Source organism: Elephas maximus, chromosome 2, assembly GCF_024166365.1.
Source record: "Elephas maximus indicus isolate mEleMax1 chromosome 2, mEleMax1 primary haplotype, whole genome shotgun sequence".
NCBI lineage: Eukaryota > Metazoa > Chordata > Mammalia > Proboscidea > Elephantidae > Elephas > Elephas maximus.
Genome location: NC_064820.1, coordinates 228,696,082 through 228,723,281, shown reverse-complemented (window position 1 = coordinate 228,723,281; position 27,200 = coordinate 228,696,082). Strand labels below are relative to the sequence as shown.

General features: G+C 49.2%; 1 protein-coding gene across 3 annotated transcripts in view; it reads right to left on the bottom strand.

Moving 5' to 3' along the window:
- The window catches only part of TRPM2 (transient receptor potential cation channel subfamily M member 2), a 102,949-nt gene that overhangs the window by 52,858 nt on the left and 22,891 nt on the right, over positions 1-27,200 (bottom strand). For all 3 annotated transcript variants that reach the window (XM_049875007.1, XM_049875006.1, XM_049875005.1), the window contains 13 exons: positions 26,963-27,129; positions 24,651-24,831; positions 22,138-22,199; positions 16,281-16,478; positions 14,092-14,194; positions 12,474-12,595; positions 11,869-12,222; positions 6,890-7,027; positions 4,727-4,856; positions 4,240-4,385; positions 3,125-3,237; positions 826-1,039; positions 297-415 (listed from right to left, as the gene is read on the bottom strand). In XM_049875007.1, coding sequence (XP_049730964.1) covers positions 297-415; positions 826-1,039; positions 3,125-3,237; positions 4,240-4,385; positions 4,727-4,856; positions 6,890-7,027; positions 11,869-12,222; positions 12,474-12,595; positions 14,092-14,194; positions 16,281-16,478; positions 22,138-22,199; positions 24,651-24,831; positions 26,963-27,129 — 2,047 coding nt within the window. The remainder of the gene's footprint in view (positions 1-296; positions 416-825; positions 1,040-3,124; positions 3,238-4,239; positions 4,386-4,726; positions 4,857-6,889; positions 7,028-11,868; positions 12,223-12,473; positions 12,596-14,091; positions 14,195-16,280; positions 16,479-22,137; positions 22,200-24,650; positions 24,832-26,962; positions 27,130-27,200) is intronic.

Genomic DNA, 27,200 nt, shown 5'->3' with positions numbered 1-27,200 from the left:
CCAGGCTCTGGGCAAGCCCAGAGGTCGACGTCGATGGCCCCATATGCCGGCAGCTTTCTGCAGGTTACAGGGAGTTCTCCTGGGCATTTCCACAACTGCTCCTTCAAACAATCCAAGAGTGGATGGGGCAGCTTTCCTTGTACACCCATTGGACAGGTGATAAGAGGGGGTCAGAGAGGGGCCAGCCTCGCAAAAGGGCGGCAGGGCTGGGACTCCTTCCTGACAGGAGCTGTTGCCTGGACCAGGAGGACCTCTCGGGGAGTGGGGAGAAGGCAAAGGGATTCCTGGCTCCTCACCTGCAGGTCAGCCCTGCTATGAAGAGCAGGATGGCTCCAACATCCAGCTTATTCCAGAAGTTGCTGAAGTACAAGGAGGCCACCTTCAGCAGCCCGAACCCGTCGGGGTCATAGAAGAGCTACTAGGAGGACAGGCGGTTAAGGGGCGGCCTGGTACTTCATTCTCAGTATGACCAGCAGCCACCCCCTCTGCACCCAGCCCAGAGCGTCCCATCAGCCCAGCCAGGTCCATCGGCTGCCACCATGGGGATGCAGTGGGGACACCCCCTTCCCAGGGGAGGGAGAAGACACCCCAGGTCCCATAGTGTCACAGACAGGTGCTGCCAGGGTGAGGGGCGGAATGGGGAGCAGCAGAGAGGCAGGGCATGCACTCTTGGGGGGGAGAAGGAGGAGCAAGGGTGACACACGGGTCACAAAGACCGTGTGGGGCTCAGCCGTAGCCAAGACTCCCCATGAGAACGTGAAAAAACCCCGGGTGGAGGGACGACGAGGTGCCAGGACCTAGGGCTCCAAAAGGGCAGAGCCGCACCTGCCGAGCCTCCTCACACACCAGCGAGAAGAGCCAGCAGTAGATGACACACTCGCGCCAGGAGGGCGTGGCCTGGAAGTCCACCATCAGCACATAGGCGAAGAGCCAGAGGAAGGCAAAGTAGGAGAGTATGTTGAGGAGGAAGATGACCACGGGCGCGTTGAAGAAGGCACGGACTCGGGCCAGGCCATTCTCATGCTGCAGCCTCTTTTCCCTGTGGGCCAGGGCACCATGAGGTCCGGCACTGCGGTCATGGGGAGGAGGGCCCCGGGAACCTCAGCACTACCAGGAAGGGTGTGCAGCTCACACCGCAGTTAGGCAGAGGAGCCAGGACATAGCCGGGTCTGGCTAGATGACGTCTGGCACGTGCAGCCACAAAGGGGGAGACTTGGGCCGGATAAAACAGGAAAGAGGTGTCCTCATGGGGACCCCCAGAGACGGCCCTCTGAATCGATTTCCCTGAGTCTATAACAAATATCCAAGTCCTAAGAGTCAGTCCAAACCAGCTGTGAAGTCAGGGTATTCCGGGGGCAGACCCTCGCCAGTCAGGACAGCCAGAGGCTCTTAGGTAGTCACACCTGGGAGAGGGCTCTGCCGCTGGCCTCCTGGCTGGGACCCAGGGCCAGCAGAACTCAGGTGGAGGCCCTGTGCCTTAGGCTCTGCAGAGCAGAGACAACGCCGGCCTGATCAGCCTGAGCCTGAGGAGAATATCAGGGGGAGCAAGCCTCCCATCACCGCCAGCCAACCCCACTCTTAAGGGCAAAGGCATCACAGCCCACAGGGCTCTCAGCTTTGGCCTGGTTTTTACAACAGTGCTCACTGTCCCCACCCTACACTTCACTTCTGGTTTGAGCAATGGCAGAGACTGAGCCCACTGGCTCCCCCCATCCCAGGGGAGCTGAGGAGAGAGACAGGCCCAGCTAGTGAGGGGCAGGCACCCAAGATACACGGTCACACTGCCATCTGCCCCTGCTGTCTGTTGGTGCTGTTACCAAATGCCATCCACAGGCCCTACATTGCAGGCCTCTCAGGAAAGGGCACACACTCACTCACCCCATCGCAGGGCAGCAAAGGGCAGTCTACGGATCCTAGTGAGAGCCTAGCCCCAGACACACACCCAGATCTGTGCTCCCATCACCCACACGGGACACTAGCCCCAGCACCGAGCTCTGTCACCCACAGGAAACACTGGCCCTGGCACTGAGCTCTGTCATCCACAGGGGACACCAGCTCTGAGCACTGTGCTTCTGGCACCTGCAGGGGGAAAGCAGCCCAGGCACCAAGCCCCTGTCACCAGTCTCTACCTGCCAGCAGGGTGTTCACCAGACAAAAGAAAGGCAAGCTGGCCTGTGGAGCCCAGACCAGCTGCAAGAGAGGCACATGGTGGGGCCAGTGGTGAGAGGAAAACGTCCCCCACAGGGGAAGTCTGGGGTAGTGCTCGCAGTGCCATGGTTACAGCACGGCAATCACATGGAGTGGCGTGGACTGGCTCCCCTCTAGCCCCTGAGACTCAGTTTCCCATCTGCCTCTGTGCTGATGAATTAGCAGCTCTGTGCAGGCCATCCATGCAGGTGCAGGGCCAGGACAGGGTCAGCACATCGCATCCAACCACCCGCCTCCCCACTCTGATATTTGCATGGGACTCCATGATGACACTGGCCTTCAAGGTCTGATGGGGGAGAAGGTGATGTCACTCATAAAATAGCAAGCATGATGCTTGGTGCACAGTGGGTGCTTGGTGAACAGTGGATGCTTGGTGCATGGTGGGTGCTTAGTGCACGGTGTGTCCTTGGTACATGGCGGGTGCTTGGTGCATGGTGTGTGCTTGGTACACAGGGTGTGCTGGGTGCACGGTGAGTGCTTAGTGCACAGAGGGTGCTTGGTGCACAGACGGTGCTTGGTGCACAGTGTGTGCCTGGTGCATGGTGGGTGCATGGGGCACAGCAGGTGCTTGGTGCACAGAGGGTTCTTGGTGCATGGTGGGTACTTGGTGCACGGTGAGTGCTTGGCTCATAGTGGGTGCTCAGTGCACCATGGGTACACAGTGGGTGCTTGGCACACAATGAGTGCTCAGTGATCAGCGTACCATGGGTGTGTCCTAAGGGTGAGCTTCCTCCCTCACGTGTCCTGAACCCATGCATCTCCAGTGCTAGAGGATTCCATCAGAACTGTGTGGACACGTGTTACTTATTCCCAGCAAGGGTGATTGGGGAAGGAGGGTCCCAAGACCCAGAGGCCCTGGCCATCCCAGCCACTCTGACCCCTCCATAGTCCCAAAGCCCTGCAGCCCAGGAAGCACCTGAAGGAGATGAGGCCGGTGAAGACCAGTGGGAAGACCAGCATGCACAATGTCACCCGCCACAGCCCGTTGTCCACGCAGAGCTGGCCCCACCACACCTTGGTCAGGAAGGCCTTTGGACAAACAGAGAAGCACCATCAGGAGAGCCTTCACCCACCCAGGACACCCCCACCCAGCACACTCCCTCCCCACCAGGAGTAGGGCGGACAGCCCCTGGCCAGGCCGGAGCAAGACCTGGTTTGGCTCATGCGTTTGCACCTGTGACATGCTCTGTGCATGTGACATTCACACCACATCACACACACAGTCGAGTCCCTCTCATGGTCACAGTGCTCCCTGAGCCGCATGCCATGAGGCAGGCAGACAGGCCAGGTGCCCACCAGCATACGCTGCTCAGGGACAGACCCAAGATGGCAGAGCTAGCCAGTCCTCCCACTGTGAGTTGGAGAAGCTGGACCAAGCCTCAAACCTGAGCTTGGACCCCAGAGCCTACTTCTCCTCCACCTCGCCTACAGGATGCTCTCTCGAGGCCTCCCAGCCTAAAGAAACAGACCCATAGAGCTGGCCTCATTAAGCTTTGCAGGCCAGGGACGGGGGTGTTCCCCAGTATTCACGGTGGTTCTCAATGGAGATGGCAGACAACATGAAGCCATGCTCCCCAGAAACACCTCGTCCTAGGGTGCACTTGCCGCAGTTGCCTGGGCAACACTAGAGCTTGTCTCCAGAAGCTCTCTGCACCCAACTGCTCTGGGGATGCTCTGACCCCTCTTCTCTCCACTGGTCCCTCCTGAGGTTTCACAGGTAAAGTGAGGGTTGGACGTGCATTAAACATGGGTAGGGGGATGGACACCTAGTTCCCCAAGACCCCCGGGGAGAACTGCCTGGTGCTCTGGGTGGTAACATCTTCCTTCATGTTCAACCAGCCACCTGCTTTTGCTTAACTTTAGCTTCCTGCAAAACGGGAGAGAAGACCCTTCCAGGCCTGGAGCGGGTGGGTGAATGGTCAGGTACTACCCTGAGTCACTGAGATGTGAGATGCATGCTGTCTGTGGATGAGGGCTATGTTCCCCAGAAGCACCCGGGAGCCTATCTCGGGAATGGGCCCTCTCAGCCACCTGGACGCCTCCGTGAGACACGAAGGTCATGTGCTTTGCTTCAAGAGCAAGCTTCAGGCAGGTGGTCTTCCCCCAGGCCTCTGACACGCGGATGAGCAGCTTCTGGGCCCGGTCCTCGTCCTTCCGGTAGCACTCAGTGAAGACCCCTGGTTGGAGCAGGAAGATGAGCATCAGAACACAGGTGGCCACCCCAAAGCCCTGGGACAGTGTTAGGGAGTGGCCCCTCCAGATGGTCCCTCGGGGAAGGGATAAGGGGATAAGACTACCACCAGGCAGAACGGTGGGGCTGATACCCCAAGGCACCCAGGTCCAGGGAGGAGGACTCAGTGTGAGGGCAGGCAGGGCTGATACTGTGACCTGGGTCCCCTCAGGGCTCACATCCAGGGTGGAGGACCCAGGGTGACTCTGTGATCTGAACTCCGTGGGGCTCACATCGAGTGAGTAGGACCAGATGACATCATGACCCATGCTAGCCCATGGGACTCACCGATGGCTTTCAGCTCATACTCCTCCGCCAGTGCCAGCATCTCCTCTGAGCTGTCCGTGTCCTCCTCCTCCTTGGACAGCTCCTTCAGAAGCTTGCTGCAGGCCAAGGCTGCCATGGTGCAGTCCTGGCTCTGGGGACCAGGGGCCACAGTGAGTACCCTAGAAGGCACACCAGGCTCCACCCAGCCTGGGTACCCCCAGTGCACCACCCAGAGACCCGAGCAGTACCAGCTGTTTGGACAAGTACTCTTTGTGGCCTTGTCTATATAAACAATTTGAGTCACTCCAAAGCAGAGTGCTACACCTTTCTGGTGGTTCTGTCTTCTGCGCTGGCCAGTGGGAGAGGTCCACACTCCAGGCTGCCTGCCTGGAACAGGGCCCAGCACGGCCCTGCAGGCACAGGTCCCAGTGCTCCGTGGTGTCTGGTCAACCCCAAGCACAGGTGGAGGGTCAGAGAGTATCTCAAAGGAGATAAACAGGGACTGGGCCCACGCAAGTCCAATGTGGGCTCAGGATGCCTGCTTCAATGAAACTCCTGGTCCCAGCCAGCCCCAGGCACCAAAGGGGCTGCAAAAACCTCCAGGTAGGCTCCCCAGAGCACAGGCCTCTGAGGGGCATAGCCTGGGTAGGAGCCCCGCTGGCCAAGGTCTGAGGGCGAGACTGGACCAGGACACAGGATCAGTGTCAGGGCCTGGGCACACACACTTGGCCTTCCTGTCCCCGAGACAGGAAGCACACTGAGCACAAAGGAGGAAACCTGAGGTGGAATCAGAGTCAGCTCTGCCCCTGACGCGCTTGTGAGCCGGGGAGAGTCCCCAACCTCACAGAACTGTGGAGAAGGAGGACCCTGCAAATCCCGCCTCACTGCAAGTGACACTGGGGAGTGGGACGGCCCCCTCGAAAGACTTGGAAATACAGACACAGAAAACAAGGAGCCCTCTTCTTGACAAAAAAATTATACAATTTTACTTTCTCTTTCTGAGGAGAATCAGCTTTAACTAAAGGAAAGCCACAAAGGAAATGATTTGGACCTACAAGTACAGATGATTCTCATTATCCGAGGCAGTCAAGTTCTATAAAGTCGCTTGGATCACTGCACTGGTAATCCAGAACCACTGCTCCAGGGGAAATACAGAGTTTCTGCAAGCATCTGGTCACAACATTTTCATGAACCGATTGATACGGAAGCTTCTTTTATGTGTGTTTCTGTTTAAAGACACCTTATCTAATATTTTGTTGGTTCGTTAACATTAAACTCACAGTCAACAACACCATAACTCGTGCCTGAATGAAGCTTACCTAATACACGTACTTTCTCTGTAAGAGGCATCACAACCTCCTTGCGCTTAGGAACACCAGACAGCCTTCAGCACTATGCTTGGGGGACCGTTTCAAACAGTGAAATCATCGACAAAATGCACAAAAATGCAAAAAACGTGGCACTAAATAGACTGTGAAAAAGCCCCTTGCATGCAGCATGAGAGCTGAAGCAAGAAGGCAGAGTGTGGCCTTGTTCCACCTGACCTGGGAACATGAGCAATGAGCAACTCAAATTTTTTTGCCACTCTGTGCATGTCCAGAAGAGAATGTGAGAGTGGTGCGAGTCTTGATTTTGGGGTCACAAATAAATTTTAGGGAGTAGGCAAATTCACAGATAAAGAATCTGTGAATAATGAGGACCGATTGTACTTTGCTTCTCGAAGAGCCACTCTGTGACCCTTTCCTATCTATGCATGTGGAAGCTGCACACAGGCCCAATGGCTGTAGGAGCTGCCTTGGCCCCAGCAGTCAAGGGGAAGACGTGTGGCCTCTCTCGTGGTGAGTATGTTGCCCTGTTACATTGAACAGACAGGGTAGCCACAGAATGGTATGGGCTGGAGTGGACGCACCACTGGCCTGGGCCTGCCAGGCAAGCCATGCCCAGACTCAACCGCAGGAGGACTGTTTGGCAGACCTTTTCTTTTTCTAATTATTTTTCTGCCTAGACCTAAGCTCCTTGTTCCCCAACTCTTGGCATGCTGAGTCCTTCCTGGGGTTTGAGGACATCCCTGCACTCTGCCATGGCCATGAGCCACTCCTGCCTGCTGTCAGTGCCAGGTCTCCACCATACCTCCCAGTGCCAGTCTACACAGAGCCAAGTCTGTAGAGAAAGAGCTCTTCTTACCTGAGCCCAGATGATTTCCGCCAGCTCCTGGCGGTTCTGGATGATGGCCCAAATGAGCAGGTCACGGACAGGGTCCATGGTGGAGGTGACGTGCCCTGGCGATTGCTTGCAGGGGGACCGGAGACTCACTCCCTGCACCTGGTGAACAGCAGACATCAGAACCCCACCTGAGCCACTCTCACCAAAACCCCCAGGGGGTTGTTGGAAATCCAGATCCTGAGCCCAGACCCATACCTTCCTAGAATCCCTGCCCCTGAGGTCTAGCCCTAGGACTGCATTGTCAGCAGCACGCCAGATAATTCTATGCACCCGGTTTAAAAAATAAAAATAAAAAAAACACTTGCTGCAGAGCCCACAACGACTTGTGGAGACCCTATGTGTGTCAGACTAGAACTGCACTCCATAGGGATTTCAATGGATAATATTTTGGAAGTAGATCACCAGGCATTTCTTTCTAGGTATCTCTGAGTGGACTCGAGCTGCCAGGCTTAGCAAGCTCATCATTTCTACCAAGGCATGAGAGCCCAAGCTTCCTCGAAACATTATTCAGACAGTCTGGAAATGATTTCCATAGGTAGTGAGCATATTTCCCACATCACACACAATCACACTTTCCTAAAGCAATTTTAAAAACTTCTTGAAAGCTTATCTTTAAAGAAAGCAGTTGACCTTAAATTACACAGATAAGGTTAAGTGTAAATGAGTTTCTGATTTTGACCTTCTTAAGCACATTCCAACTCGAATGTTAGATAAACACAATGAAATCAAGAAGAGCAGAACTGTGAGTATATAAAACTGAGCCTCAACCACGTCTTTCTCAGTGGTCAGCCAATGAATATCTCACCATGGCACACATTTGAAAGCCTGGATGAAATCCGTAATTTTCTAGCAGGAAAAAAACAAACCAAATCTGATCTTAGAACATATAGAAAATCTTTACAGAGAAATCATCAGGAAAGAAACTGAGAAAGTTATCAGAGCTACTCCCCAAAAAAGCACCAGGCCCCTATAGATTCATAGGGGAATCTATCAAGCTTGTAAGAAGTTAATTTCAGCCATTTAAACCATTCTGGTGCAAACAGGTAAGCACTTGGCTACTAACTGAAAAGCTGACATTTTGAACCCACTGGGGCAGCTCAGAAGAAAGCCCTGACAACCTACATCTGGAGGGTCACAGTCATGGAAACCCTGCGGAGTGCAGTTCTACTCTGAAACACACTGGGTCACTATGAGTAAGAACCAACTTGATGACAATTTTTTTTTTTAATTTTTATTGTGCTTTAAGTGAAAGTTTACAAATCAAGTCAGTCTCTCATACAAAAATTTATATACACCTTGCTATATACTCCTAATTGCTCTCCCCCAATGAGACAGCCTTCTCCTTTGCCCCACTCTCTCTTTTCATGTCCATTCCGCCAGCTTCTAACCCCCCTGCCCTCTCATCTCCCCTCCAGACAGGAGATGCCAACATAGTCTCAAGTGTCTATGTGATCCAAGAAGCTCATTCTTCACGAGCATCTTTTTCTTTCCCATTGTCCAGTCCAATCCCTGTCTGAAGAGCTGGCTTTGGGGACGGTTGCCGGATGACAAACGTTTTTAAGGAGCCCTGGTGGCACGACGGTGAAGCAGTCAGCTGCTAACTGAAAGGTTGGCAGTTGGAACCCAACCAGTAGCTTCACGAGAGAAAGACCTGATGATCTGCTTACGAAAAGATAACATCCAAGAAAATCCTATGGAGATGTCCTACCCTGTCAGATGGGGTCACTATGAGTCAAAAATCAAGTTGGTGACAACCAACAACAACAAACCATTCTAGAGTGGAGAAAGAAGAAAGGCTTTCAAATGGTTTTTACAAAGCTAACATCTGACAAAGATATCCTCCAAAATAAAACTACAACCAAAGGCTAAAATATCCTGATGCTGAAACCCTGAAAATATTGTCACCAGAATCCTATGAACAAGTATTGCACTGCAATCAAGTTGAGATTCATAACAGGAATAAAAACATGTTTCACTATCGGGAAATCTATTAAAGGAATTCATCAAATTCGTAGGACAAAGAAGAGAAGCAATTTCATCTTCTCAAAAGCCACCTGACAAAACTCAGCCCTGACACTTTGTTTTATAAAACCTAATGATATGACATTTCCAGAACAGGGAAATCTACAGAGACAGAAAGTAGATTAGTGGTTGTTTAGGGCCGAGGAGGATAACAGAGGAATAGCTAGAGGGTACAGATTTTTTTTTAATAGGGCTTGTGGAAGGACAAGGAAGTGAGGGATCTGGGATGCACTCAGATTTCCCTGGAGTTGAGCTATCCATTCAACAGATAAACTTTCAGGGCTAGCCCATCTTTTCTTTTTTTTTTTTTTTTTTGTAGTTTTATATATATATAACATAAAATTTACCATCTTAAGCATTTTTAAGTGTACAATTCAGTGCCATTAATCACATTCACTGTGTTGTACTACGATCACCACTATCCATTTCCAGGTTTTTCATCCCTGAAACAGAAACTCTGTACTCCTTAAACAGTTACTCCCTATTCTGGTAACCCCTAATAAACTTTGCTCTCTATGCATTTGTTCCAGATATTTCCTATAAGTGGGATCATGCAGTGTTTGTCATTTTGTGTTTGACTTATTTCACTCAGCATGATATTTTCAAGGCTCATCCACGTTTTGTAGCATCAGAACTTCATTCTTTTTAGGGCAGAATAATATTCCACTGTATGGGTGGACACAATTTGTTTATCCATTCATCTGTTGATGGAGACTCGGGTTGTATCTACCTTTTGGCTACTGTGAATAGCGAAGCAATGGACATTGGTGTATGTGTATCCATTCGAGACCTTGTTTTCAATTCTTTTGGGTCTATACCTAGAAGTAGAATTGCTGGACTATTTGGTAATCCTGTTGTCACAGATTGAATTATGTCCCCCCAAAAATGTGTGTACCAGTTTGGCTGGGCCATGATTCCCAGTATTTTGTGGTTGTCCTCTATTTTGTGATTCTAATTTATGTTAAGAGGATTAGGGTGGGATTGTAACTCTCTTACTCAGGTCACATCACTGATCCAATGTAAAAGGAGTTTCCCTGGGGTGTGGCCTGCACCACCTTTTATCTAACAAGAAAAGGGAAGCAAGCAGAGTAGAGACATACTACCAAGAAAGCAGCACCGGGAGAAGAGTGCATCCTTTGGACCCAGGGTTCCTATGTGGAGAAGCTCCTAGTCCAGGGGAAGAGTGATGACAAGGATCTTTCTACAACGCCGAGAGGGAGAAAGCCTTCCCCTGGAGCTGATGTCCTAAATTTGGATTTCTAGCCTACTAGATGTAAGAAAATAAACTTCTCTTTGTTAAAGCCATCCACTTGTGGTGTTTCTGTTATAACAGCACTAGATGACTAAGACTCCTATGTTTAACTTTTTGAGGAACCACCAAACTGTTTTCCACAGCAGCCACACCATTTTACATTCCCCAAGGTTTCTTTTTGAGGTGGTGAAAATGTTCCAAAATTGACTCTGAAGGTGGTTGTACATACTTGTGAATATACCAAAAGCCACTCAATTGTACACTTTAAATGATAAATTGTTTGGTACATGAATTACATCCAAATAAGACTGATTGAAAATTAAAAAAAAGAGGGTCAATAAAATTAAAGAAAAACCTAATTAATCAAAAAAGGATAGATGCTTCTTTAATATAAATGCATGTACAAGAGCCAGCATCATATGTAAAGGGAAGACAGACACCAGCAGGTTCCCATTAAATAAGGATCCAGACCAGAGTATCCACTCACCTCCTATTGTTCAGTGCATGAGCTGTGCGCCTCACAGATACGATGGAACCTTCCTGACCTGACTACGCAGAGTCACTAACGTCTAATGGGCAGGACTAGGAGGTAGAGGGTGCAAAGATCAGTTTCCCTGCAAAACCTTTTGTACTGTTTGAACTTTTTTTTTTTTTAGGAAAGGGAGTATATTTCTTTTCGAATAAAAAAAACAAAAGCTAATTTTAAAAAATTAAAACTTGGTGAAGCACAGGGCATTTTTAGGGCAGTGAAGCTCTTCCGTGTGTTACCGTACTAGTGGACACACAACATCACTCATTTGTCAAACACAGGACTGTACAATACAACACAAAGAGTGAACCCTCGTGTGAACTGTGGACTTTAATTATAATGATGTATCTATATTGGTTCATTAATTGCAACCAACATACCACACAAATGCAAGATATTAATAATAGGTGAAACTGTGCAGGGGCAAGAGGGCAGTATATGGGAACTCTCTGTACTTTCTGCACAATTTTTCTGTAACTTAACCCTTCTTTGGGGGCAGTGGTGGTCCAGTGGTAGAATTCTTACTTTCCATGTGGGAGACTCGGGTTCGATTCCTGGCCAATGCACCTTACGTGCAGCCACCACCAGTCTGACAGTGAGGGCCTACATGTGGCTGTGATGCTGAACAGATTTCAGCAGAGCTTCCAGACTAAGATGGACTAGGAAGAAAGGCCTGGTGATCTATACCCAAAAATCAGCCAATAAAAACAAGGCCCTGATCTGCAACCAACCATAGGGATGGCGTGGTACCAGGCAGTGTTTCATTCCATTGTGCATGGGGTTGCCATGAGCTGGGGACCAACACAACAGCAGGTAACAAGCAAACAAAAACACTGTTCTAAAAAATGAAGTCAAATAAATAAATAGATGGATGGGTAAATGGATAGATGGGTGGGTGGATGGATGTATGGGTGGGTAGATGGATGGGCGGGTGGGTGGGAACATGTATGGGTGGGTGGGTGGGTAGATGGATGGGTAGGTGGGTGGTTGGCCAGATGGGTGGGCGGCTGGGTGGATGGGAGGATGGATGGAGGGATGGATGGACAGATAGATGGAGGGATGGATAAATAATTTTTGAAACCTCAGCGCTACATGCAGCTAAGCAGGGTTGACACAGGGCTTGTCACTAGCACTCACGTTGAGCTTGATGTGTGGCACAGGGAGGGAGAGTCGTGGCCGGTCACTGTGCTGGGGCTGGGGGTAGAGTGGCTTCGTGAAGTCTCCCAGCAACTCACGCAGCACCTGTGCCACATGATGCATCTGCAGGCGGGGCACGCCAGGGGCGCTGGCCAGGCGCTTGGGCTCCTCAGCCAGCACCTTCTGGAGCTTGAAGTAGAACAGGCAGGAGGGTGCCAGGTTCTCATACAGGTAGAGTAGGGTATCCTGAGTGACAAACTCCTTCAGATGCACCCCGTTCTCCAGGAAGAGCTTCACAAAGTCAGGCTTGTTGGAGATGAGGGCAGCGGCCATCATGGGGTGCAGATCTGAAGGCTGAGAGAGGGCACCGCGGTAGGGGGAGTGGTATTGCATTTGGCCATCACCTCCTGTGTCCTCTCAAACACCCGGGAAAGGGGGGCTATTATCACCTCCATTTTACAAGAATGAAACCTGTCCAGGCCACCCAATACTGAGGAAGGAGAGGGCTGGGACCTAGACACAGGTGCCCTCCAGGGACTGCCCTCGCTGCTGAGGCATGACTATTGGGCCAACAGTGACCTCTCAGGAAGCCCTGAGAACCTTACCTTCCACTGCCGCTCATCAGTGAAGATCTCGCTCCGTGCAATGTCCACGCGGTTCCAAGCCACTGCTAGCTTCAGCTGGTGATCCCAGTTCTCATGGCCAAAGTGGTCGTGGCTCCGAGAGGCTGCAGGCAAAAGTGTACTTCAGGGGGCCTTCAGCCTGGGTCTCAAAGCTATTTCCTTCAGCACCTGTTGCCTTACAGACTCAGAGGGCTAGGGTGTTGTCATCAACCTCAATCTCCCAATAATTTTAAGGGGATAAAAGCAGTGCTCGGTTGCAAAATCTTCCCCACACTCAGAAACCTTTAAAAAAGGAGTTTTCATGTCAGCCTGAAAACAGAAACAGAGAATCTTTGGGTTTCGATCATCCCCTCAGCTCACCCCTGCTTTCCTACCTGGCCCCTGCCCCCTGGCTGTGCCCACCACCCCTAAGTGACAAGTGGGCGGTGAGTTAAGAAAAGAGTCATGCATTTAAGTAGGTCTCTGGAAGCTCTGGCAGGCATTTTTAAATGGACATTCAAAAATTAGAACTACATCAGCCTTCATGCTTCCTTTCTGGACTCAACTGCAATGAAGCCTCAGTCACAACCATTGACTCACCCAGGATCTTAACACAAGTATTTTTCCCACATAGTTTCTGCTCTCTCTTTCTAGTTTAACGTTTTTAAACATGGGTTATTATTTGGGGAGGAAAAAGAAAGAAGAAATTCGACCCCTACCTCACACCACACAAAAATTAATCTGAGGGGTCATACACCTAAATGCAAGAGCTATTTCTATAAAGCGTCTACACACAGGAGAAAATATCTGCAACCTTGGAGTAGACAAAGATTTCTGAGATCGGACACAAAAAATATGAGCCATAGAAGAAAAAAGTCGATAAATTAAATCTCATTAAAACTAAAAATATTTGCTCTTCAAAAGATACTTTTAAGAAAACATAAAAGCACAGAGGCATTGGTGGTTCAGTGGTAGAGTTCTCGCCTTCCATGCAGGAGGTCTGGGTTCAGTTCCCAGCCAACGCACCTCACGCACAGCCACCACCTATCCGTCAGTGGAGGTCTGTGTGTTGTTATAATGCTGAGGAGGTTTCGGTGGAGCTTCCAGACTAAGATGAACTAGGAAGAAAGGCCAGGTGATCGTCTTAAACTCAGCCAGTAAAAACCCTATGGATTCCAATGGTCCTATCTGCAACTGGTCATGACAATGACAAAGGACCGGGAAGGGTTTTACTCTATTGTGCATGGAGTTGCCCTGAGTCGGGGGCCCAACTCGACAGCAGCTAACAATAACAAAGAATGATCTCAGTCGAGGAGATGTGTTGAAGACAGGATGTGTGCCCCTAACATGGGGAGCTGGGCACTTGCTGCCCAGGTGGAGAGGAGATGGGCCCTGCTGTGTCTATCGACAGCTGCCTTCCAGCCAGGGCTCTCACCTCCACCTTTGTTAGGAGCAAGAAGATGGAAGGACCATGTTTTTATCTTCCAGAATTGCAGCACCTCTAGACTAGGCCTGAGCCTGTCCCCTGCCATCCTCCCCAGCTGCCCCCCTCCCACACTCCACCTACAGTAGGGCCTGAGCCCCTCCCCACTGCCCCTCCTCATTCCTCCTTTGTCCTCACCCTTTAGTAAGGCCTGCAGAATGGCCACGTCCATGTCCTGCTGGCCATCCTTGTCCTCCCGGAAGACGGTCAGCAGCTGCCTCCTCCGGACAATGTCTTGGATCTGCAACCAAACATACCTACATGAGATAAGCAGTGACAGTGAGTTTCCTGCTTCGTTCCAGGACACAGAGGAAACTGAGGCATGGGACACAGAGCCAGTGTTCTGTCTGCCCCATGCGGCAGGACCACCCCTTGCCACCTGAGCACTGATGGAGAAAATGGAGGTATGTAAAGATCAAATTCACAATGTCTATGAACTTTTTTTTTTTTTATGAGTGGCTTGTCATTGAAAAGAAGACCCAGAATCTTCACTTGGTGGTGACTCAAGTGAACACCCAGATTGCTTAAAGCAAGGACGCTACTTGTGATGGTTATGTGTCAACTTGGCTAGGCCGTGATGCTCAGTGGCTTAGCAGATATTGTGTAATCGTTCTCCATTTTGTGATCTGGCATGAACAGCCAATCAGTTGAAAGCCAATCACTTTCCTTGGGGGCGTGGCCTGCATCCAATATATATGGATGTTCTGGCAAAGCTCTCTGAATCTTGCATCCTACTCATCATTCCCTGACCTCTGGTTCTTAGGATGTGAGCCAGCAGCCTGCCACTTGACCTGTGGATGTTGGGATTCATCAGCTCCCGCAATCCCGTGAGCCAGTAGCCTTCCACTTGACCTGTTGATTTTGGGTTCATCAGTCCCTGCAACTACATGAGTCAGGAGATCCTCCAGCCTGATGCCTGACGCATGGGTTTGGAATTTCCCAGCCCTCCACAACTTTGTGAGCAAGTTCTTTGAGATAAATATATACATATATATATATTTACATATACATACACACACTTTACTGGTTTTGCTCCTCGAGAGAACCCAGGCTAAGACAGTCCTCCCCTGGGGCCAGAATCCTTCTCACCCACCCGCCTGCCTACCTATCTACCTGCCTACTTCCCTATCCTACCTACCTATCTGCCTACCTACCTCCATACCCTACCTATCCCTCTCCCTACCTATCCACCTACCCTACCTACTTACATGCCTTCCCAGCTCCATACCTTACCTACCTGCCTATGTCTATCTATCTAGTTACCTTTATCTTATCTATCCATTAATTATCTATCAACCTGTCTTTATCATCAATCTACCTACCTATCTAATCTATCCATCCACCCATCCATCCATCCATCTATCCATCATCTATCACTCTATCCATCCATCTATCTACCTCAATGTCTCCTAGCTGCTCTGCCTGCTACCAGTCCCTTGTCCCCGAAACTCCTTCACCCTGTGGCCAGGGTGGGCATTCTACAAATACATCTTATCACACACTCCCCTCCTAAAAATTGCCAGGGACTGCCTGACCACCACTCTCAAAATAACCTTCAAACTCCTTCCCCTGGTTCTCCAGCCAGCCACACACAGCCCAGCCCTGCCTTCCCAGCTCCTCTCCCCAGGCTTGTACCCATTCCTCATGCATCTGTGCTGGGCCATCCTGACCATGCCCCTGAGCAGATCATGCTCCACACCTAGAGGGCGCCCTCACATGCCCCACCTCCATTCCTAAAAGCCCAACCATTCCCATCTCCTGAATTTAGCCCAGCGCTTGATTTATACAATAAATAAAGTAGCTACCCTTTTCCTGACACCCTGCAGCTCCCCATGGTGTGTGGTCTCCCCTCACTCAATGAGTCCTAAACTCAAATTGGTCAACTACAGCTATGATCCTGTGATCCTTGGCTGGGAGGCATAGATAGAACATGTAACCCACAACCTGAAATTAAACACAGGCTGAACCAATGCTGTTCACAGACTTACCCCAAAACTCACATTAGTCATCTAACCCTGTACGTGATCATTTCCAATGTTTTTGACAGCCTTGTTTATCTTCATTTTGCTGTATGAGAGATATGGAAACTGACTATTTTGCAGCCCCTGTTTACTGTCGGGGAAACCAAGGGTTGGAGAAGCACTCATAGCCCTCTCAAAGAATCCTCCCAGGAAACAGCCCATCTATTTATCTATTATATCTTATCTATCACCTATATATCTATCATCTACCTAACGTCTGTCTATCTATATCTTAGGGGTCCCTGCATGTTGTGGTCCTGCTTACCATATACCTGTCCCGTCGACAAGCATGCACATCTGCCTTACCTTTTTGGTCCACTCCACGATCCTGATTTCTCTGAAGATATCCATTTCCTGGAAGAACATGCTCAGTTTCTTCTGGATCAGGGAGACGGTGATCTCAGAGATGGGTAGGTTGGCCACCTGGGCGATGACATCAGCCACGCGGCCTGAGCCTGCCATGATCACGCAGGGGATGCCACTGGTGATGGCATTGTAGATGGTCTGCAGCACAGGAGGAGGGTGAGCCCACTGGCCATGCTGCCTTTCGTTGTTGTTATTGTTAATAATTAGAATGCTTTTATAAAATCCATGTAGAATGTTGATCGTAAAAGGATAACACCATCTGTTTAAAAACAGGCTGTCTCCCCTTTACATTTCCTTATTCTCAACATAAATTAGTGTGTGCTATTTAAAAATAACACATTTTTTCTTTTTATTGTGTTTTAAGTGAATGTTTAAAGAGCAAATAAGCTTCTCATTCAACAATTAATACACAAATTGTTTTGTGATGTTAGTTACGATCCCCACAATGTGCCAACACTCTCCTCTTCTCCACCCCAGGTGCCCATTCCCACTCGTCCCATTTTCCTGTCCTTTCCAGCCTTCTTGTCTTTGATTTTGGGCATGTGTTGCCTGTTTGGTTTCATTTACATTATTGAGCTAAGAATCTCATTCCTTATGTGTGTTGTTACTTGTTTTATAGGCCAGTCTAATCTTTGGCTGAAGGGTGAACTTCAGGAGTGACCTCAGTTCTGAGTTAAAAAGGGTCTCCAGGGGCCATACTCTCAGGGTTTCTCCAGCCTCTGTCAGACCAGTAAGTCTGGCCTTTTTTTTGTTGTTGTTAATTTGAACTTTGTTCTACATTTTTCTCCCGCTCTATATGGGACCCTCTATTGTGATCCCTTTCAGAGCAGTTGGTGGTGGTAGCCAGACAATCTAATTGTTCTGGGCTGAGGCTGATATAGACTGTGGTACTTTTGGCCCATTAGTCCTTTACACTAATATTTCCCCTGTGTCTTTGGTTTTCTTCATTCTCCTTTGCTTCAGATGGGGTGGGACCAGTGGAGTATCTTAGATGACCGCTCACAAGCTTTTAAGACCCCAGACACTACTCACCAAAGACAGATGTAGAATGTTTTCTTTATGAACTATATTATGCCAATCAACCTAGATGTCCCCTGAGACCATGGTCTTCCACCCTCACCCCAGTAACTCTCTTTAAATGGTAAAATATATAAGGGATTCCTGAGGCTCACAAAAATATCTTGAAAATATGGGGCCATTTGAAGTCTAAAAGGGCAAGTGTCTAGTGTTATGGGTTGACTTGTGTCCCTCCTAAAAGATGTGTTGAAGTCCTAACCCATGGTACCTGTCAACATGACCTTATTTGGAAATAGGGTCTTTGAAGATGTTATCAGTTAAGATGAGGGTGTAATGGAGTATGATGGGTCCTAATCCTGAATGGAAACCCTGGTGGCATAGTGGTTTAGACCTATGGTTGCTAACCAAAAGGTCAGCAGTTCGAATCCACGAGCTGCTCCTTGGAAACCCTATCGGGCAGTATAGGGAGGTTCTACCCTGTCCTGTAGGGTCACTATAGGTCACAATCAACTTGATGGCAACAGGTTTGGTTTGGCTTTTTTTAATCCTGTATGATTAGTGTCATGGATTGAATTATGTCCCCCAAAAATGCATCAGCTAGGTTAGGCTATGTGTGGTTGTCCTCCATGTTTTAATTTTCCTATGTGTTATAAATCATAATCTTTGCCTGTGGTTAAAAGGATTAGGGTGGGATTGTAACACCACCCTTACCCAGGTCACCAGCCTGATCCAAGGTAAAGGGAGTTTTCCTGGGGTGTGGACTGCACCTCCTTTTATCTCTCAAGAGATAAAAGGAAAGAGAAGCAAGCAGAGAGTTGGGGACTTCTTACCACCAAGAAAGCAACACCAAGAGCAGAGTGTGTCCTTTGGACCCGGGGTCCCTGCACCTGAGAAGCTCCTCGACCAGGGGAAGATTGAGGACAAGGACATTCTTCCAGAGCCGACAGAGAAAGAAAGCCTTCCACTGGAGCTGATGCCCTGAATTTGGGCTTGTAACTTACCGGACTGTGAGAGAATAAACTTCTCTTTGCTAAACACATCCACTTGTGGTATTTCTGTCGCAGCAGCACTGGATGACTAAGACAGTGTCCTTATAAGAGGGGCAGAGGCACAGACAGACACAAAAGGGAAGACCGCCATGTGATGATGCACCTATAAGCCAAAGAACACCTGGGCCACTAGAAGCCAGGAAAAACAAGGACAGGTCTTCCCTCAGGGCCTTTGGAGATGACATGGCCCTGCTAACACTCTGATTTTGGATTCCCATCCTCCAGAGCTGTGAGTGAATAGATTTCTGTTGTTTTAAGCCACCTAGTTTTTGGTATTTTGTTACAGCAGCCTCAGGAAACTTATACAAATAGCATGATTATAAAGCTGCTGTTCGGAGGCTTATAAACCAAAATCTGAATGTATTGCAGTCGAATCGATTCTGGCTTTTAGCAACCCTAAGACAGAGTGGAACTGTCCCATAGGGTTTCCAAGGAGTGGCTGGTGGATTCGAACCGCAGACCTTTTGTGTTAGCAGCTGAGCTCTTAACCAGCGCACCACCAGGGCTTCTTTGAAGGCTTGTAAATGGTACAAAATAATGTGCCTTTTCCAGGTGGGTAAATACAAAAACCCATTGCCGTGAAGTTGATTCTGACTCATAGCGACCCTATAGGAAGAGTAGAACTGCCCCACAGGTTTCCAAGGCTGCAATCTTTACAGAAGCAGACTGTAAAACATCTCTTTCCTGTGAAGAAGCTGATGGGTTCAAACCACCAACCTTTGAGTTAGCAGCTAAGCACTTAACCACTGCACCACCAGGGCTCCTTGGGTAAGTATATCTTAGTGCCCCACTGACCCACAGGTTCCAGGATCCTTGCCTCTCTCTGACACTTTCTGAAATGGATAATTCTCAAACTTATACAGTGTTTCATTTCAGGGCTAACTGCCCCATAGAAATCTACTTCAGACCTTCATTATTTGGAGCACCCCTCTTCTCAGAGGGGAATGTGGCTGATCCTGATGAGCTGTGGGGTGGACACCTGGTGCACCAGTGGTTTCAGGCTGACCGCCAACACAACCGTGATAAAGGTTCCATGATATTTCTGTGGTCACAAGTGTCATCCTCCACAAAAAGAAGCCCACCACATGGATGAGGAGTGACACTCATTCTCTAAGGCCCAGGGTAAGGCCGTAGGGTACCTAGCTTCTGCTGAATTCCAGGAAGTGACTTCTAACAAAGCTATCAAGCAGGAAGGACACCTCCAACATGAGTAGGTGGCTGCTCTGGGGTGAGTTAGCAGAGCCCAGCTGCCATCTGTCAGGAGAGCCAGCCTACATTGTGGGTGGGGGGGGACCAGAATCTCTATATACAGTCAATCCTTGTTATTCGTAGTAGTTCTGTCCTATAAAGTCATCACAAACACTGTATTGGCAAATACAGAACCACTGCTCCAGAGGAAATGCAAGGTTAGGCTCCTGCAAGCCTTTGGTCACAACATTTTTATTTACTGATCAATATGTTACCTTGTTTTGTGTGTATATCTGTTCAAAGCCACATTTAATATACATTGTTAATTCATTAACATTGAACTCATGGCCAACAGCACTATGACAACTGCATAAATAAAGCTTATCTAAGACAGAAGTTTTCTCTATAAGACACATCACAGCTTTCTTGCACTTAGGAAGACCAGATAGCACTTCAGCACTACACTTCGGAGTGTTTTAGACAGCTAAATCATCAACAAAAAGTACAAAAATGGAAAAAGAAATTGGCACTAAACAGATCTCAAAAAGGACATTTGTTTACAGTACGAGAGCTGAAACAAGAAGGCAGAGTGTCACCTCGTTAACCTCAGCTGGGCACATGGGTCAGGGGACTCAAATTTTCTACCACTCTGTGCATGCCCATGAATGACCAGGAAAGTGCCACAAGCCATTGATTTCGGAGGCACAGATAAATTTTATCAAGTAGGCTGTCATGGATTGAATTATGTCCCCCCAAAAATGTGTGTATTAACTTTGTTATGTCAGGATTCCCAGTATTCTGTGGTTGTCCTCCATTTTGTGATTATAATTTTACGTTAAAGAGGATTAGAGTGGGATTGTAACACCCTCACCAGCTCACATTCCTGATCCAATATAAAGGGAGTTTCCCTGGGGTGTGACCTGCACTGCCTTTTATCTCTTGAGAGATAAAAGGAAAGGGAAGTAAGCAGAGAGTTGGGGATCTCATACCACCAGGAAAGGATCACCGGGAACAGAGTGTGCCCTTTGGACCCGGCGTTCCTGCGCAGAGAAGCTCCTAGTCCAGGGGAAGATTGACAAGAAGGACCTTTCTCCAGAGCCAACAGTGAGAGAAAGCCTTTCCCTGGAACTGACACCCTGAATTTGGACTTCTAGCCCACTAGACTGTGAGAAAATAAATTTCTCTTTGTTAAAGCCACCCACTTGTGGTATTTCTGTTACAGCAGCACTAAATGACTTAGACATAGGTGAATTCCAAATAACAGGGATCAACTGTATTCCCATTCAGCCAGGACACCCAGGGCTCCATTCTGACCTCCTGATAAACAGGGACATTTTTTACTACCTCATAAATAAAATGTTCATACTCTTGCCCCCAAATCCTCAGGCTGTAAAGTCATTGGACATTCCTACGGCAGAAATAACACTGGTCAAGTTTGCATTAAAGAGGCTAGACCACACGCCACAGGATGGTTTCTGAATAAAGGTCCATGTTATGGATTAAATTGTGTCCCCCCAAAATACGTGCTGGAGCACTAATCCCAATACCTGTGTCATCCCTATACCTAACCCCTACACCAGTGTAAAGGAGCCCTGGTGATGCAATGGTTTAAGTGCTCGGCTGCTAACCAAAAGTTGGTGGGAGAAAAGACTTGGGGAGCTGTTCCCGTAACAACAACATCTCTGTTGGGAATAGGGTTTTCTTTGCCATGTTAGTGAGGCCCTGTCGGTATAACGGTATAGTGTATCCTAAACCTAACCACTGCTGAGTTATAAAGACTAGCGTAGACACAGAGACAAGAAGCACAAACAGGGAAAAATACAGGCCATGGGAAGATCACCAAGGAACTGAGGAACGCCAGTGCTACAGAAGCTGAGACAAGGATCTTCCCCTAGAGCCAACAGAGAGAAAGCCTTCCCCTAAAGCTGGTGCCTTGAATTTGGACTTCTAGACTCCTGAGCTGTGAGAAAATAAATTTCTATTCTTTAACGCCACTCACTTGTGGTATTTCTGTTACAGCGGCACTAGAAAACCAAGATAGTCTATCAGCAACGTATTAAAGTCACCAGAGGAGTTGATGTTAAATACAGCTGCTGATTCCATAGACCTGGTGGAGGGGAGGGGTGGGATGTCCAAGGGTCTGCACTTCGAAAACACTCCTGGGGGAGTCTGAGTGATGAATTTGTAGAAATAATCACACTGGATGCCCCAGGGGGGGCCTGGAAATCAAGGGTCACCAGCTCCATCCTTGCTCCAGTCCACTCTGGAGCCCGTCTCTAACGTCTATACCAGTCAACTCTTCTGAGCCAAGTCCACCCTCCCATGCTAGGGCACCATCCAGCAGGTTCCCTGCTCATCCCACCTGGAAATGGTCCCCTTGTCACATGGTGGGCCCTCACTTCCTCCTTCTCAGGTGGACAAGCCCATTGCCATCTCTTGTCAATGATCCCCTGGAATGATGGCAAACGGGTTCCTTGGGCCCATTACCCGTCTGCATTGGGACCTGACCCTAGCAGCCCATACCCAGTCCAGCCAGTACTCACTTGCAGTGTGCCAGGGCCGCCCTCCAGCACCATGCAGGCGATGGGGATCTTGATGGCCACCCCTAGGACAAAACATGATGCCCCGAATTAAGGGGTGAGGACTCAGGCCCCCCATCATAGGGATACTTTTCCCCGTTCTCCTGCTTTCTCCAGCTCACAGTACTGAAGCTGCTTTTCCTAGTCACCTGGTGAGGTATCAGTTGGAAGATGTATTGCAGGGAATAAGTAGCTTTAAAGTTTGACACTCCAGGATTTGCAGATGGTTGACCTACTCTATATAAACCAAAACCCAATGCCATTGAGTCAATTCTGACTCACGGAGACCCCATGTGCACAGAGTAGGACTGCATTCGGTAGGGTTTTCAAGGCTGTGAGCTTTTGGAAGCAGATTTCCAGGCCTTCCTTCTGAATTACTCTATATAAATCACAGCAAACTCAAGAACACCCTGGTTGTCCAACCTCTCTTGCCCACTTGCCTTCTACTCCCGTTCACTTTCTTGAACGGAAGGAAGGACTAGGGTCATGGTTGATTAGAGCTGACACCCCAAACCCTCCCTGTTATGGCTTGAATTGTGTCCCCCAAAAATGTGTGTCAACCTGGCCAGGCCATGATTCCCAGTATTGTGTGGTTGTCTACCATTTTGTGACCTGATGCATTATCCTCTGTGTTGTAAATCTTAACCTCTATGATGTTAATGAAACAGGACTCAATCTACAGGATTAGGTTGTATCTTGAGTCAATCCCTTCTGAGATCTAAAAAAGAGAATTGAGCAGAGAGGAATAAGACCTCATACCATATCAAGAAAGAAGTGCCGGGAGCAGAATGCGTCCTTTGGATGTGATGAGAAGCTCCCAGATCAGGGGAAGATTGATGACAAGGACCTCCTACCAGAACTGACAGAGGGAGAAAGCCTTCCCCAGGAGCTGGTACCCTAATTCAGACTTCTAGCCTCCTAAACTGTGAGAGAATAGACTTCTGTTTGTGAAAGCCATCCACTCGTGGTACTTCTGTTACAGCAGCACTAAGTGACTAAGACACACACCCCATGCCTGTCTACTCTACCAGGCAGGCCACTCAACTTGCTGTGAACCGTCAGGCCGCTTTTCTCTGTAACTATTCTTGTGATTGCTCAAAATCTGGCCACACCTGGGAACACATCAGGCAAGGGAGTATCCTACATGGGACAAGAGCAAGACCAGGGAAGCCTGTCTTCTGTCAGTCCAGCCAGCCCCACCCAGCACAGCAGAAAGGAGGCCTTATTAAGACTTTACAAATCCCTTTTCCTGGGCAGTCAGTTTTCTATCCAGGTGCCAGCAGTGACCTCACTGTCTGCACACACTCACATCCCAAACACTCCCCAACTTGCGTTTCCTCTGTCAAAGCTGGGGTTTTCCAAGTGGGGTCCTTGGACGAGCAGCAACAGCATCACCTGGGAATGGCTACGAATGCAGAATTCTCAGCTCTACTAGAACTCCTGACCAGAGACCCTGGGGAGGGGAGCGCACTCTGTTCTGATAAACCCTGCAGGGTACTATGATGCCCACCAGGCTTGAGGCTCAGGGCTGTACAGGTTTCTGCACCAATTCAGGTAATAGGGCTAGATACCTCCCTGTATTCTTTCTTATCCTTTCTTCACCCCCTCCTCAAGTCACGTACAACATCCTGTGTATTTGACCCCCAAATCTCCTTGAATCCATCCCATTCCATCTACAAGGAACAGACATCTAATTCCAAGTTTTGACCCTTCTATATCCTCACTTCTGACTCTGAGACTGCGCTGTGGTCTCAAGTGACTGTACAACGGCCTGTGACCTGAATGTGGGCAGAGAAGCAGGGCCTGCCCTGACTTTCTTCCCACTGGTCAAAGAGGTCTCAGTGCAAGGGCAGAAGAAGGTCATCCCCACTGAACTGAATCTTACTGGAGCCCTTTGTTCAAGAACATTCCTCATTCTCGGGTGTTCAGAAGAAGGCTTACTATGACCAACTGACTGAGAAGGGCTTAGTGGTCTACCCAGACCCCGTGCCGCAGTAAGTGGTCTACTCTGTTTAAATAACTTTAGAATGTCTCCCAAACCTTCCTTTCTCTGAGCACCCAACCCCCATGTTCCTCTTCTTCCTGAGTCTCCCAGGACCCAGGTGGCCTTATCATAAGAAAAGAAAATATTCCCAGCAGACTAGCCCTAATTGCAACCTCAGGCCAACCATCAACCCCTCTTAAGTGAGTAAGAGACTCAGAGGCTCTTGGGTCTTGCCCAATTGCCCCTGGTACTTCTTCCCATCCTTCCTTTAACCCCTTCTCTCCCCTTCCAGAAATTATTTTGTGATAAGGTTGTCCTTGCCTGTCTTAACATCATCCAGTGCCACTTCTTCTCTGACAGACCCAGTGTAAAGAGACGGTGGGAGAAGAAAAACAGGAGCATCCAGTGTACCACTGCGTGCCACCCCAATGAACACCCTAACATCCTGCAGCCACTGCTCCCCGTAGAGTGTCTGACAGCCCACCCCACTTACCTCCCCTTTCCTTTGTCTGCTCTGATATGAACTTCTCCAGCCTGGTCCTTAGGGGAATCTCCACCCCATACCTGCCATGGGTGCCATCATCTACCAGGATGAAGTGGGAGTGGTTGCTGTCCAGACAGGTGAGGTTCCCCTGGCCTTCCTCATCCAGGACGTACTCAGCAGGGAAGCCACCCTGGGATGGCCAGACAAGAGTTAGATTGGCGGACGAAAGCACCATTGCTTTAACACTGAGTAGGGGAGAGGGGGGGAGTCTGAACCAAAAAAACCAAACCAGTTGCCCTTGAGTTGGTCCCCAACTCATGGTGACCTCATGTGTGTCAGAGTAGAACTGTGCTCCATAGGGTTTTTAATGGTTGAGTTTTCAGAAGCAGATCGCCAGGCCTTTCTTCTGGGGCACCTCTGTCTGGGTGCACTTGAGCCTCCAAACTTTCAGTTAGCTGTTGAGCATGTTAACCATTTGTGCCACTCAGGGACTTCTGGTGGGGGGGGGTGGGCGGGTCTAGTCCTAGTCCCTGGAACTTGTAAGTGTCACCTTATTTGGAATAAAGATATATGTAGATGTGTTTAAGACTCTTGAGATGGGGAGATTATTCTGGACTGTCTGGCTAGGCAAATGTCCTTATAAGAGGGATGCATGCAGAGGGAGATTAGACACACACAGAAGAGGAGGAGGCAATGTGAAGATGAAGGCAGAGACTGGAGTGATGTAGCCACAAATCAAGGAATGCCTGGCAGCACTAGAAGGTGGGAGAGACAAGGAAGAATCCTCTAGAGCCTCTAGAGGGAGCACAGCCCTGCTGGCACCTTGATTTTGGCCAGGTAATATTGATTTTGGACTTTCAGCCTCCAGAACTGTGAGAGAATACATTTACATTTTAAGCCACCAGATTTGTGGTACTTTGTTACAGCAGCCACAGGACATTCATACACAGGAGCTGCTAGGCCAGGAGACACATCCTCTGGGGTCCATGGAGGATGGAGGATCTCCTTGCACCTTCAGGGGTAGTTCCCACCTACAGCCATAGAGGATGGGGGTGTGGTATAACGGGAAGTCTTATGAACTGGAAATGGGGAGCGTGGTAAAGGCGGATCTTGGAAATCTCCCAACCTCTTTTGGCCTCAATTTTCCAAACACTAAAATAAGCATGAAAGACCCAACAGTCAATCCAACCCAGCCCAGCTGTACTCATCTTGGATTCTGAAAGAAAAGGAAGACAAAGGCCAGCACAGGCTGACAAGTTCTTGGCTGAGCCCCCCACGGGCATCTGTGACTAGCAGAGAAGTCACCACCCCAAGGAGGCTCTTCCCTCAGGATCAAGTGCAAGTGGCCTTTGCCAGAGCAGGTGGAGTACCCCATGCATAAATGGCCACTCATAAATGTGGTAGTTACAGGAAAGTCTCCTCCACAAGTCATGGATCAATGTCTCCCGAACCTTCCTGACCATGTGAATTAGCTGGACCTGTGCCCACTACATCAAATGTCACATGCCCTTAAAAAACTTTTTGAATGAATCCCATGACCTTTTCCAACTCCAGTCTTCGTATTTAAGGAATTGATTCTCACTGCCAAACCAATTAAACAGACTCATGTGAGCTCTGTCGTCCCTCCTACAAGGGAAGCTCACAGTGGGTATTGACTGTCTGGAATCACACCACCACATAATTCCTGGGCTGGAGAGACCTCAGAATCCCTGGGTGGCACAAACGGCTAAGGCACTTGGCTGCTAACCAAAAGGTTGCTGGTTCAGGCCCACCAGAGGTGCTTCAGAAGAAAGGCCTAGCAATCTGCTTCCAGGAAGCCAGCCATTGAAGACCCTGTGGAGCACAGCTCTACTCCGACACTCATGGGGCTGCTCAATGGCAACTTTTTTTTTTTTTTGGAGGATGGGGAGGGACCTCAGCATGCACAAGTTTTGAGATTGAATGGCCTGGGCTCAGTCCAGCTCAGGTGCTCATTGGCTGTGACCTTATCGAAGTTACTTCCCTCCCCAAGTCCATTTCATGGTTTTTCATCAGAGTGGCCATGAGGATAGCCCCCAAACCATGGTGGCTCTGATATGGCTCTTATGTTAATCCTCCCCATGGTCTTGAGGAACGCAGCTGGAGTCCAACCATGGAAGCTGCTTGTTCCAGGTCACTGGGTTCATGGCATGGGCAGGACTTGGGTGGGTCACCTGAACCCCATTCTTCCCTCTGGTGCCCAGATGGCAATCTATTCATTTATGGGCGTGTTCCCCACACCCTCTCCTTACCACTACTCTCCCTCTCTGACCTGCCCCCACCCCGGGGCAGGCTCTACTCACCGTAGGGTGAACCAGACTCTCCCTGTTATGAACAGTGCCCCACGTGGCAACTCCAATGGTGATGACATCACCTTCCTTGTAGCTGCTGCTCAGGCTGAAGTTCCTCACCGCTTCACCCACCTGCTTCATCACCCCAGTGTGGGATCCCCCAGTGATGATCCAAGCCCCTGGAGAAGAGGAGCAGAGAAGTCATAGGGCCTGCAAGTGCACAGGTGCAGCTGCCAGGCAAAATCCTGAC